General features: G+C 36.9%; 2 protein-coding genes across 2 annotated transcripts in view; both read left to right on the top strand.

The window, feature by feature from the left end:
- Positions 1-13,829, top strand: part of LOC128867091 (uncharacterized) — a 28,077-nt gene that overhangs the window by 4,040 nt on the left and 10,208 nt on the right. The window contains exons 5-10 of the mRNA XM_054108189.1: positions 91-1,257; positions 7,201-7,341; positions 11,506-11,720; positions 11,793-11,904; positions 11,987-12,082; positions 12,143-13,111. Coding sequence (XP_053964164.1) covers positions 91-1,257; positions 7,201-7,341; positions 11,506-11,720; positions 11,793-11,904; positions 11,987-12,082; positions 12,143-13,111 — 2,700 coding nt within the window. The remainder of the gene's footprint in view (positions 1-90; positions 1,258-7,200; positions 7,342-11,505; positions 11,721-11,792; positions 11,905-11,986; positions 12,083-12,142; positions 13,112-13,829) is intronic.
- On the top strand, positions 6,917-13,372 carry LOC128865885 (esterase E4-like). Its single transcript, XM_054106276.1, has 5 exons — positions 6,917-7,134; positions 7,201-7,341; positions 11,506-11,720; positions 11,778-11,904; positions 11,987-13,372. The coding sequence occupies exons 1-5, from the start codon at positions 7,060-7,062 to the stop codon at positions 13,163-13,165; spliced, it is 1,737 nt and encodes a 578-aa protein (XP_053962251.1). The 5' UTR covers positions 6,917-7,059; the 3' UTR covers positions 13,166-13,372.

Here is a 13,829-nt window from a genome sequence, read left to right on the forward strand (position 1 = left end):
TGTTAAAGAGATAAATATGTATGCACGTAATTGTATTTTTTACATTAAATCAATCGAATTTTCCATTTTTTCTATCTGTCATACCTTTAGCGTCAAGCCCTGGTCTGGGTACAAGAAAATATTGCCAACTTTAATGGTGATCCGAACAATGTAACATTATTTGGAGAGAGTGCTGGAGCCAGTTCTGTAAGTTTGCATACACTGACGTCTCACGCACACATTCTTTTCCATAAAGCTATCATGCAGAGTGGCACTGCAAACACGGAATGGGTATTCCAACGCAAACCAAGGGAAAAGATGTATCACCTTTGCGATTTGCTGGGTTGTCAATCGAAGGATCCGAAGGAAGTTCTTAAGTTTTTACAATCGAATGAAAAGGTAACACCTGAGATAGTTCTGGAGAAGACTGGGGATCTACTTTTACCTGACGAACGACGTCGTGGCCCACCTTTTCCGTTACGGCCTGTACTCGAAGATGCGCGCAGTTCAGATGCATTCATTAACACTCCCGTGCTCGAGCTCATGCAACATACCAATACTCTCACAATGCCCACCATAATTGGCTACAATTCAGCAGAATCCCTTGTATCTTTAAGATACAAGAACCTAGGGATAGTTGATGGAGATCTTGCGCGCTTTGTTCCTCGTAATATTCCATTGCCATTTGATCATCCAGAAATACAATCGTTTGTACAAAATATTCGAGAATTCTATTTCGGAGGTCATAAAATTACAAAAGAGCACCTTCAAGGTTTAGCCAATTTATTAACAGACTATCATTTTCTTATCGATATACACTTAGCGATAAAATTACAAGCGTTTCATCAACCACGTGCTCCACTCTATGCCTATCGCTTCAATTACACGGGAGGACGTGATTTTTTCAAGCGATTATCTACATTTGAGCATCTAGACGGTGCATGTCACGGAGATGAACTAAATTATCTTTTTCAATATTTCGAAGATGATATGAGCACATTTTCGGAGAGTGATGCACAAACCACCAAACGTTTAAGTGCGATGTGGGCCAACTTTGCACGCTATGGTAATCCGACACCAAAGAGCAGTGACGTTGCGAAGGAGTTGGGCATTGTGTGGATGCCTGTTAGGAGACCAATGGGGGGTGATGATTGTAAACTGGACTATTTAAGCATTGATCGAAAATGTAGCATGCAACAAGATCCTGACAACGATCGCATTCAATTCTGGCAGAATGTATATAAGAAATATAAGGCGAAGGATTATTCGATTATAAACGCAAAACTCTAAATCAATACAGTTATCTCCATATTCTTATGCTTGCATATTATGTGAAACGCGTGGAAATTTTTATATGTATGTATGATGTGTAAATAAAGAAATGTATATTAATAAAAGACGCCTAATCCTGATTGTAGTTTGACAATCAATGTTGCCATTGATATTACAGTATTTCTCTCTTATATGCACTAGAAAAACTTGAAACAAATTTCACGTATTTAATTACTCATGATTCCCACAAATAAATTTATGCTTGAGATTAATAATAATGGGAAACATTATTTCGGCCTCCCTACTGTGAGTATTCAGTCGAAAATTTCAAGCCTTTTTTAAACTACTAACTAACGAATGCGTGCGTATTATAAATATGAAAGAAATAAGAAAGAATAGCGGCCGCAAATCTCCGAGTGTATTTCTGCCATGAAGAAGCTTCTCATAAAAAATATCTGCTTGAAACTGTAGGTCCCTCCATTTGTGAAACAACATCAAGACGCAAGCAACAAATAGGAGGAGGAACTCGGCCAAACACCTGAAAAGGGTCTACGCGCCAATTAAATATATATTATTGTTAATATATATATCCATACAATATAGCGACAATTTAAAACCATAACAAAGTTTACATTCCTATGGATGTTGTTGTTGTAGTGGTATGAGCATAAGCAATTTCCATACATGCACGGGGACTGTTACTACAGGGTGAACGATATGAAGTGTTACCAACTTCACACTGCTTGTATCTGTAAAACAGCTCATGATATCAACGTCAAAATTGTTCTAATGACAGTTCAATATATTGTTCATAAGCCATCAAAAGCATTTGCGTCTCAGTTTTGTTGATTTTTTTTTCTGTGATGGAATTCAAACGAAATAGTGTGATTGCGTTATATTTGGCTGCAAAATCACAACCAGCCGTTGTTCGTGAGCTCAGTCACCTCAAAGTGAATAAAATGTTTGTCTATCACACTATAAAACGTTACAATGATACTGGTAGCATTGCAAAACGCTATGGAGGTAGACCAAAAAAAACCGCAACAACGCCAGAAATGGATCGGAAAGTGAAGGCTCGACTTGAACGAAATCCACGTTGAAGTGGAAGAAAAATGGCCAAAGAACTGAAAATATCGCAAGACAGGATTCGACGCATATTGAAAAATGAGCTCAAGGTTTACAAGTTCCAAAAAGCACACGAACTTTCACCCCAGAAAAAAAAGTTCGGTGCGAAAGAGCAAAGGAGTTGTTGCGCTTGCACGAACGTGGCGAATTTCCTAACATTGTGTTTTCTGATGAAAAAAATTTCCCAATTGAGCAGTTCATAAACACACAGAACGATCGTTTTTACTTGACCGAACGCTCATACGAGAATTTGAGCCTACGTATGGCCACTCGAAGCAATTTCTCATCGCAAGTAATGGTTTGGGCAACAGTGACCGCTGATGGACGCTCTCCAATCGTTTTTATCGAGCCTGGTGTCAAAGTGAATGCGACTTATTATCAGAAAAATGTTTTAGAAGCTGCTTTAGAGACGTGGGCACGCAAACGTTTCGATCGTAGACCATGGACGTTCCAACAGGACTCGGCACCGTCTCACAGAGCTCGAGTGAACCAAGAATGGTTAAAAAATCATGTTCCACACTTCATTTCATCCACACAATAGTTTTCGAATTCGCCAGACGCAAATCCGATTGATTATTCCATCTGGTCCATTTTGGAGAGCAAGGTGAGGACTAAAAAATATGCCTGTATGGATGCGCTGAAAAAAGCGATTATACAAGAATGGGCCAAAATACCTCAAGATCACAGTCGTGCAACTCATTTTTTGACCGTTTGAAGGCTATAGTCAAGGCAAAAGGTGGTCATATCGAGCTAAAGTGAATATATCACGAAATACAAAAGGGTCACAACTCAAAATTTTCCACACTCGAGCTTGACTTGTTTACAGTAGCACAGAAAACAAACCATGTGACATATCACGCTGAAATTTACCATGTAAGCTTATAACAGTCCTACCAAAAAACAAAAAATGTATTTTTGCCATACTTCATCCGCGGACCGTTTTATTGATAACGTCTCGTTCATATTTGAGCAGAAGTACATTTTGAGTTGTGACCCTTTTGTATTTAGGGTGCGATATGTTAAAATTGTAATCATTTTTGAACAATCTTGTCTTTGAAATCAATAAAAATAATTTCACATAAAAAAATTATGGTGTTTTGAATAGGTAACACTTCATATAGTTCACCCTGTAAAGTGACAGTCATCGTCCGGACATAAAACTGGGTCGTTTCGGTTACGTAGAACCGCCTATCGTGGGGATGCAGTCGTACGGCTCTTTTGTTTCAATAGAATGTGCTGTTGTTTTAGAGAAGTAGTCGTTTGTGTCGTTCACTCAGCTGCGTCGGGAATGCTTATAGCCGAGGATTTCAATATAAAGGGTGTTTTTTTTAGAGGTTAGGTTTTCAAGATGAAATAAAACGTATATAATTTAATGTTATGGCCAAGAATTTAGCTTTATTATAAAGATAAGGGTTTGCCATTATGTTTTAAAAATGATTTCGGGCAAGTGGCCGCCGCGGCTGGCTCGAATAAATTCCAGCCGAGAGGCCCAATTTTCGACCACTTTTTGCAGCAATTGGGGCCGTATGTCAGCAATAACGCGCCGAATATTCTCTTCCAAGACATCAATCGTCTCGGGCTTATCTGCGTAGACAAGCGACTTCACATAGCCCCACAAGAAATAGTTCAGCGGTGTTATATCGCACGATCTTGGAGGCCACGCCACAGGTCCACGGCGCGAGATAATGCGCTCACCAAAAGTTTCCTTCAATAAATCGATTGTTGCGTTGGCTGTATGGCATGTAGCACCGTCTTGTTGGAACCAAAGGTCGTCTACATCAACATCGTCCAATTCAGGCACGAAAAAGTCATTAATCATGGCTCTATGGCGCTCTCCATTGACTGTAACATTATGGCCGGCTTCATTTTTAAAGAAATATGGACCAATGATTCCCTCTGCTCATAGAGCACACCAAACAGTGACTTTTTGAGGATGTAACGGCGTCTCAGCAATGGCTTGTGGATTATGTTCACTCCAAATGCGACAATTTTGCTTATTGACATACCCATTCAACCAAAAGTGAGCTTCATCGCTGAACAAAATTTTCTTGTGAAAATCGGGATCGGTGGCCATCTCGTTTTGGGCCCAAATTTGCACGATTTGCAAACGTTGTTCAGGTGTAAGTCTATTCATTATGAATGGCAAACCAAACTGAGCATAAATCAAGTGACAGCTGTCAAAAAGACCATCTACGAAAAAAGTAGTGCCAACTTGAAAACCTAACCTCTAAAAAAACACCCTTTACATGTATCTGCAATTTTCAAGTACAGACGCGAGAGCTCCGGGGTTATAAAAGCTTAAAAACTGAGATTGTGTTGATGATATACGAAAACAAAATCAAAACGGTACTCGCTCAAGATAATCGCTCGCCTTGGTACTCGCTCATGTTGTTTCGTTACCTACCGAACAACGACTGATTGGACGAATAGGTGAATATCAAGGCGAATTGTATACAGAGGTGGCGTCTTTTGAAAGACCCTACAGAATATTTTATACTGTTCAGCGCTGTGATAAAATTTGTTACTCCCCATGATAATGGGCCCCTTCTTTTCGCCAAGACTTAGCAAGTGGCGAATAGATGAAGCAACTGATACAAATGAACATATGTCGGCAACGCGGGAAGAGAGCTGCCTTAAATTACATGGTAAGGCAGTGTGGCCTAATGCACTATAACCATACAGGCTAACGGCGAGTCTTACTTGATAACTTCGTTGTTACTTTCGCATGCAAATTTTTCGTCTAGTTTATCGAGCATAGAGATAGCGAGCGGGACAATGGCGAATAGAAGAGGCCTATTAGTTTAAGGTCACGCAACAATACTTTCCATCGAGTAACGAAACTGTTATATTTACCGCAACCTTCCCTTTTTTTATTTTTTTTTTCGCCTAAGTGGTCGGGCAGTTATTCCATAAAAAACAATATCGTGTATAAACTTTATTCATATAATTCACATTCACTTAAGAGATGATTTGCCTTTGATATTTGCATGGTCGTGAACAAGACTTTATACATATGACCGCCATTACGGAAGGCCTGACTTATTTATAACTTTTACTTGCATATATTGTGTATCACAATGTGGGCTTCAAACGAAATAGGTCTAAGAAAATTCAGGTTAAATATGTTTGTGGAGGATTGTGGCCTGTTTGAAACGTCCAATTAAAATAAATTACTTTTAAACTTTAACGGTGCTGATCTCTTGGTCTTTTAAATTAACCATTCTGATTTCGAACCTCTGAGCTAGTGGTTGCGGTATTATGCCATCTAAGTATGTTGGCGTGAAACTTAACATAATGGCTAATGAGCTAATGCCCCGACTGCCCATGTCGCGTAGCAGGCCTCAGAGTATGTTCTAAAATCGTCGCAATTGAGTTGGTGGTGTGGGTACGGCTGAGACGAAGCCCGTCTATGTGTCCGGTCTAGCTCTAAACGCATGCCTCATAAGGGTAAGGGAGTATTGAGGGGCATCTACACGCTAAGGTTATTGGATAGCAGCTTTGAAGGAGGACCCACAAAATTTAACAATTTATAATAACATGTAGCAGCAGGGACTCGGATTTGACCCCCAAAACCACCGAGCGACTTCGCGTCCTCATATTATCTCGACCCAGCGGGCACCTCCGATGGTCGAAGCTTTTAAGGGCAGTAAAGCGTCGGAATTTACGCAAAAAGCTATATCTGGGGGCACTTTGATAGGAACTCGATATCGGTTTCTAGCTTCACGAAATCTCAGCTCTCGAATTTTGTAGTTCTCTTACCGGATATTGTCGGCGAGGTATGCATGCGAAGAGACTAGGCATAGGTTCGAGTCCTTTCTGCTCCACCGCTTCTTCCAGCGAGCTAGAATCATATCAGTAGATTTAGATATCTTAATCTTGAGTTCTTTGCTACGCCTGCTAGGTATTATTTCCCATTGAATTTCATAGGGCTTGGAGTGATTGACGCTAATGTAATTCAGCGATCGTTTTGCTCTAAACAAAAAAATAAGCTGTTCCATCGCTTTTTAGAGAACTGCTGTTTACAAGTTCTGAGGTTTAATTTTATTTTATAAATTCTGCTTTTTTTTAAAAACTTTACAATGTAAGGCCTGTATGACACTCTACACAATGACTCGTTTCTACTCTCAAAAACCAATGACAATCCGAAACCGGTGCGCATCCAAAAAAATGAAAGGATGATAGAAAAAAAACTTTTCACCAAGACAAAAAAAAAAAGAATGGATCAACAGTTACCTATTCTGCTTTTTGTTCTTTCTAATGAAACATTTAATGAAGCGTCATCTACTTTCCTTTTTGAAGGTACTCCCTATTGTCTTCCCTTCGCTTTCGATGCTGCCATTAAAAGAATATGTCCACATTAGTTGCCACTTAATTAAAATACCGTTCATCCACATTAAAAACGGAAATACGCAAATGCTATGAATTTATTATTTATAGCTTTTTAATTGCATAAATACTACTTAACACGTCCGTCAAACTAGTAGTTATATCGAATAATCGTTTCGATTCGTTAAGTTTAACGTAAATCAATTTAGTTACAATGAGCAGTTTACTTGACATTGTTGCAGTGCGCATAAAATGTCAGCGTTAAGTTCATTTCAAATCAGTTGAGAGTGAAATGAGATCCGATTAACTTCTTCTTTCAAACTTACTCCACAACTTCAGACGTTGCAACTACTTAAAATGTTTCAAAATATATTTTCACGTTCTCACAGATACTTGCAGCCGTGTAGTGCTCTCAAATATTATAGTAAAATTGTAAGTGGATACTGAGTTTAATATATTTATGAGTTCGAAATATTATTTGTAAGTGTGTACGTTTAGAAATCATCGAAGGAAGTTAAAGTGCAAGTGCGCCAAGGTGTCGTTGTTGGACGAGAAGAACGTCTGCCGAATGGGACACCATTTCACTGCTTCCAAGGAATACCATATGCAGTGCCGCCACTAGGGAAATTACGCTTCCAGGTGAGTTTTCATTGTCACATTCTCAGAATGGCCTGAGTTAAGTCCTTACAATAGAATAGAAATACAAAGTTTTGATGTTTGCGAAAAAGATTAGTATACAAATAAGTTAATTTTCCAAGAAATGAAAAAAATGAAAAATCACCTTTGGATCAGTTATTCAAGTTACCCTTAAACCTGTCTTTCAGAAAATTCCACGAGAAATCGTCTTAAGTTGATTCCGTGAATATAGTTTGTAATCATTTTTATCAAGGGTTTTCCAATAACAGGTGTTAGGTGTTAAACAAGAGAGATGATTAACGTTATTTTATGGCCGGAATTTGATGGTATTGATCTGGAAAACGTTTATTTTCAACAAGACTGCGCTACGTGTCACACAAGCAACGAAACCATTGATCTTTTACGGGAAAAGTTTCCGGACCGTGATATTATATTTCTCGAAGAGGGCCGATTCAAGACCTTAAGGACGGAATTCGTGAGGTTATCGAGGACATAGGGCAGCCACTTTACAATTCGGTTATGGAAAATTTCATGGAAAGAATATTGTCCTGTAAGCGTGGTCGGGGTGGTCATTTGCCTGATGCTATTTTCAACTATTAACGGCATACCTTCCTCTTTATAATGAAGTAAACATCCGATCATTTATATTATATTAAAAAACAGCATTTTTCTTTGAATATCAAAATAACACCTCTTATTGGAAAACCCTTTATATATATGTATTTAAATTAATAATTAGGATTCGGATATAAAAAATAATAATAAAAAATAAAGGATAATAAATTTGCTTCAATTGTCACATACGTTTATATGAAGAGTGTATCAACATAAAAAAAATTAGGTTAGTAGCAACTCCCTGTCTTATCGAACCGCAAAATTTATAGAACTACCTAGTATATACAAATTGATCGCTATTGTCTTGCCACACTATTTTACGTTTCACTTCCTAACTTCATTAATTTTTAAACTAATTCATGTATTGTTTAATAAAAAAACAAAATGCTCCAATGAATTCCCTGCAGGCAAAATATTTACTAGTTGTGAACTAGAATAATACCGGCTCACTTTTCAGCATAACCAGTTCGTATTCTATCTACGCCGATGCCCTACGATATGTTAGTTGTGTTCGGCCATGCATCGGCAAAATGCCAATTCATACTAGCCAAACCAAATTCTAGTCTGATATTCTTTTAAAATAACCACTTTTAGACCAGTTGAATGAATGAATGAGGCTTACACTTCGATTTAGACCAGTTACAATATAAAAACAAAAATATCTCCATTCCATTCCAACGTATACATACATATATTTATATATGTAACAGCATAAATAATAATTTTAAGTGTTCGCGAGTATTTTTCTGCGATTAGAATTCCCTACTTACTGCCTGCTGCGAGTGCTTACATAAAAACTTTAGTTTTAGCAAATGTAGTGAAGTATACATTATTATGTAAATATAGAGAAACCACTTCTACGTAAATGGCACACCATAATTATTTATTTTGACCTTTTAAAGCTTTATCTTACTATATCCGTATATGAAATCTTACTGGTTTGTGGTGCAGGTTAAATTCAATCAATTTCATGCAAATATTAGTTAATTATTTCCGCGTAGAATGCAGTTGTGTGAAAGCAATTAATGCTTTTGTGGGGTTCATGCCGTACCGGGGTATTAAGAATACTGGGCGTTTGTGCAATGGAATGTGTGTAGGGGAGCGTAGTGTATGCCACCAGTCCGAATCAGTATGAGCGCTCAATAGGTAGTAGCTTCGGCTACAAAGCCAGAATGGAGACTTCTTTCTATTATCTCGGGGAACAACTGCCTTTTGAGTTCTTATCAACCTGTTCATGAGAGCACAGATAGAGTTTCGTTGGACGAAGAATTAAATTTTGTTGCCCTTATCCTATAGTTATTGGAGGAGTTGATAGAATTACAAAACGTAATATAGTTTATGTTGATATACGTCAAGTTCTTGATCTCCTTGTGTTTGTAGCTTGATTTTTAAGCTATTAAATAAAACCATTTTTATTTTTTTATTTTTAAATCCACTTTTTGTTCCCTTTTTAATTTTTCTCTGAAATTTTCTAAATTTATTTTTCGGAACTTATTTGTAAAACTGCAATAGCTTAAGTCATGATTCAATTATACAAGGTTAAGTAAAGTTTGACAACTGATTTCGAATGCTACTTAATCCATTGATGCAATTTGGAAGCAAGGGAAAAAAGGGCATAAGTTTATCCCCTTTCTGAAAATGTAGTAAAAAATTGAAAAAGGTCGTGGTAAACCATAGAATAATTTTATGTTATTTTATAAGTGGTACTTAATTATTTATATTTTTAACTTAACTATTTCCATGGATTTGTGTCATATATATATGTATTTTGACCATGCATCGGATTGGAATCTATATGTGCCACTTGTAAACCTACACTGAAGTAATAAATAAAACAACTTGAGAATAGTGGAAACTCTTAACAATTATCTTATTGAATGCTCATTGTTCTCTTCTTTTGTTTATTGCACCGGTTAAGATTCTTTATTCGAAAGTGCATCCGGCATTTAAAAAAAAAATCGTTTAACATCATAGGGTAAACTCACGTTTGTACTTAATGTGAACAATTTTTGTAAAAATGATATCCCACCGTAAAGCTCCTTGCCGTTGAACTGGTTAAACGCTGATTCCAACATTTTAATTTTGTCCAAGAACTCGGTGCTTGGTTTAACTAATCCGCCCTTAGATAAAGTGTCAACCCAAGTAAATGTACGCTCATTGCAGGAACAATCGGTCAACTTTAATTTGCGTATTATGTAACTGGCAATATATTCAATGGCATCTTCGTGTAAGCTATCAAAGTCAGCGTCCTCATTTAATGAATCGTTGGCGAAGAGAGAGTCGTCTGAAACTATCTCATCTTCTGTTAGCAAACTTTGTAAAGTTTCTAAAGAAGTATCATTGAGACGGAGCAAGTTATTTTCGTCGGCCTCAACATTGCCACGATCAACTAATATTGAAGTATTTCGTGCTGTTAATAGAAAGCGTTAAGTTATTCAGAAATGAGTAAAATATGCATTCATTCACCTAATAAATATCTTCGTAATCTATATTTAAATTCCATAGGACCAGGATTGTCATACAACCCGCCCTTGGCACGCATCGCCCCGAAAAAATGCTCCAGTATATCCTTATTTAATCGATAAGTCAGAATGTACTGAAAGCAGTACTTTTCCTGAACATAACGATATAAGTCCCTGAGGGACTTGTTGCTTAGTTTTCACAGTTTCCACAGAACTTTCAATAGAATTGAAAGATGCGAAAGTGTAAGCAAAATGGAATAGGCAAAACAGTATTGCCTGCTAACTTTTTCAGCAAAAGTTTTAATTTCTACGCTTTTGAGTACTTTTTCTTTAGAATTTGCTCTGAAATAAAAAGTAGCTTTTCCAAGAGGCCAACACGGATTTATTAAGTAGCTTTAAGATGGCTAACACAGGGTGAAAACTAGGCTACTTACATCACCTTTAATTATTGCTTCATGAGCTTAAGTACTTTTTCCCAGCCAGCTTTTTAGGTTTCGTTGTTACATATCACTTTATGCTTTAAGAGCTTACTTTTTTCCGACCAGTTTGGCGGGTTGTGTTGTAGCTTTCACACGAGGAAAATTGTTTGATGTGTGCGCATGTTGTTGGCAGTTTACTTTTTAAATTCTTTTAATATTTTTTTAATTCTTCAGAGGAAACTATGCTTTTTAAAACAACAATATTTGACAGACAAATTTATTTAATTGTTAAATATTTTTTGAAACAGTTTTGAAAAACACTCCATCTCATATTTATTTCTCAGTATCTTTTTAGTAGTAGTTTAGAATATGCCCTTTAACCTCTGTTAGTTTCTCAATGGGATTCTTATAAATTTTCGGGTTAGCGTCTATTTCACGAAACAATCGGCTATCGACCCGTTATGTGCTGAGATCATGTGCGAGATATATTTATAAAGATTTTTAGCGAAAAGCACGGAAAGCAGTTAACGGATCAACTTATAGAAGATTTTCTCTAACAAATTGAAAAACAGCAAGCGAAAATCGTCAAATTATTACTAATAATTATGTCATCATTTTCTAAATAAATAGCTAAGTTTGTGTTATTATTCGTATATATTATCGTTCATTAGCCACCAGTTCCATTGGAGCAATTTGACGCCCCTGAATTGGATTGCACAAGCCCAAAAGACCCATGTTATCAGCGAGATAGTGTCACAAGAGAGCCCGTTGGTTCAGAAAATTGCCTCCATTTAAATTTGTACACCCCTGTTAAGTCTTCAAGTCAGCCACTTCCAGTTATGGTTTGGATACATGGTGGAGGTTTCCTGTTCGGTCATGGCCAAACGTAAGAACTTTATTGTTATAAATATCATAACAACTAAAAATAAACATAGTTCTTTAGATTCTTGCCACTTAGTCTTGTGTCGGAGGATGTCATTGTGGTGTCGATTAATTATCGTTTAGGCCTATGGGGGTTTGCATGCTTGCCAGAGGCAGGAATATGGGGCAATGCTGGTCTCAAAGATCAGGTATGCATACATACGTTAGAAAGATAAATATGAATATAGGTAAATATATTTTTATTTTTCAAAACAATTTTCATAACTTTAGCGGCAAGCCCTGGTCTGGGTACAAGAAAATATTGCCAACTTTAATGGTGACCCAAACAATGTAACATTATTTGGAGAGAGTTCGGGAGCTTGTTGTGTAAGTCTACACTCATTAGTATCGCATGCACACAAACTTTTCCATAAAGCTATTATGCAGAGTGGCACTGCAAACTCGGAATGGGTATTCCAACGCAAACCAAGGGAAAAGATGTATCACCTTTGCGATTTGCTGGGTTGTTACTCGAAGGATCCGAAGGAAATGCTTAAGTTTCTACAATCGAATGAAAAGGTTACTCCTGACATAGTTCTGGGAAAGACAAGAGTTCTACTTTTACCTGACGAGCGACGTCGTGGCTTCCCTTTTCCGTTACGGCCTGTACTTGAAGATTCGAGCAGCCCGGATGCATTCATTGATACTCCCGTGCTTGAGCTCATGCAACGGACCGATACTCTCACAATGCCCACCATAATTGGCTACAATTCGGCAGAAGCCTTAACAATTTTAAGACGTCAGAATTTAGAAGAGATTGAGGGAGATCTTTCGCGCTTTGTTCCTCGCAATATTCCATTACCATTCGATCATCCAGAAATACAATCGTTTGTACAAAATATTCGAGAATTCTATTTCGGAGGTCATAAAATTACAAAAGAGCACCTTCAAGGTTTAGCCAATTTATTAACAGACTATCATTTTCTTATCGATATACACTTAGCAATAAAATTACAAGCGATTCATCAACCACGTGCGCCACTCTACGCTTATCGCTTCAATTACACGGGAGGACGTGATTTTTTCAAGCGATCATTTAAATTAGAGCATCTAGATGGTGCGTGTCACGGAGATGAACTAAATTATCTTTTTCAATATTTCGAAGATGATATGAGCACATTTTCGGAGAGTGATGCACAAACCACCAAACGTTTAAGTGCGATGTGGGCCAACTTTGCACGCTATGGTAATCCGACACCAAAGAACAGTGACATTGCGAAGGAGTTGGGCATTGCGTGGACGCCTGTTAAGAGACCAATGGAGAGTGATGATTGGAAACTGGACTATTTAAGCATTGATCGAAAATGTAGCATGCAACAAGATCCTGACAACGATCGCATTCAATTCTGGCAGAATGTATATAAGAAATATAAGGCGAAGGATTATTCGATCATAAACGCAAAACTCTAAATCAATACAGTTATATTCATATTTTTTTGCTTGCATATTATGTGTGTGGAAATTATATGTGTATTTGTTATATGTATGTGTTTGTAAATAAAAATATATTAATAAGAGATGACATGTGCTCATTGTAATCTGAATCAGAGACTTAACTAAAAATATTTTATTATTTATTATATATTTATGTAATATTATTTATATATACATTTAGTATATACACACATATACAATTATATATGTATAATATATTAAGGTTTTTCAAGAGTGAATATCTGCATCTTCGAAAATGCATTATAATGCGCAAACCGCTTTTGCGGTACAAGCAGAATGCTCAGAAATGTAAATCTTGTAACACTGCAAACGTCAAACATTCTGAAATATCATTTTTCTATCAAGTACCATCATTTGCATCAAAGAAATTCACGGTGGCAAAACCCTCTTGAAAGATCTCTGAAGAAAACTGAGAACAAAATTGAAGAATTTAATTATTATTTTTTAAAAGAATTAAATTCAAAATTCAATAGTTGAGAATATAAAAATGTTAGAATAATTAAAAATTCTCTTTTTGATCATCATACATTTTGTTTCTGTTTTTTTTTTTTAAATTAGCTTTTAATTTCTGGTTCTGCTACCGGGAACCTGTAGATGACTATCGTAAACATCGCTAATT

This window comes from Anastrepha ludens, chromosome 6 (assembly GCF_028408465.1).
Source record: "Anastrepha ludens isolate Willacy chromosome 6, idAnaLude1.1, whole genome shotgun sequence".
In the NCBI taxonomy this organism is placed as follows: domain Eukaryota; kingdom Metazoa; phylum Arthropoda; class Insecta; order Diptera; family Tephritidae; genus Anastrepha; species Anastrepha ludens.

Bases quoted from the DNA above. Each gene is read 5' to 3' on its own strand.
- LOC128865885 (XM_054106276.1), top strand. From the start codon at position 7,060: ATGTTTCAAAATATATTTTCACGTTCTCACAGATACTTGCAGCCGTGT. The intron at 7,135-7,200 runs GTAAGTGGATAC...GTGTACGTTTAG, and splicing joins TCAAATATTATAGTAAAATT to AAATCATCGAAGGAAGTTAA. The intron at 11,721-11,777 runs GTAAGAACTTTA...ATAGTTCTTTAG, and splicing joins CTGTTCGGTCATGGCCAAAC to ATTCTTGCCACTTAGTCTTG.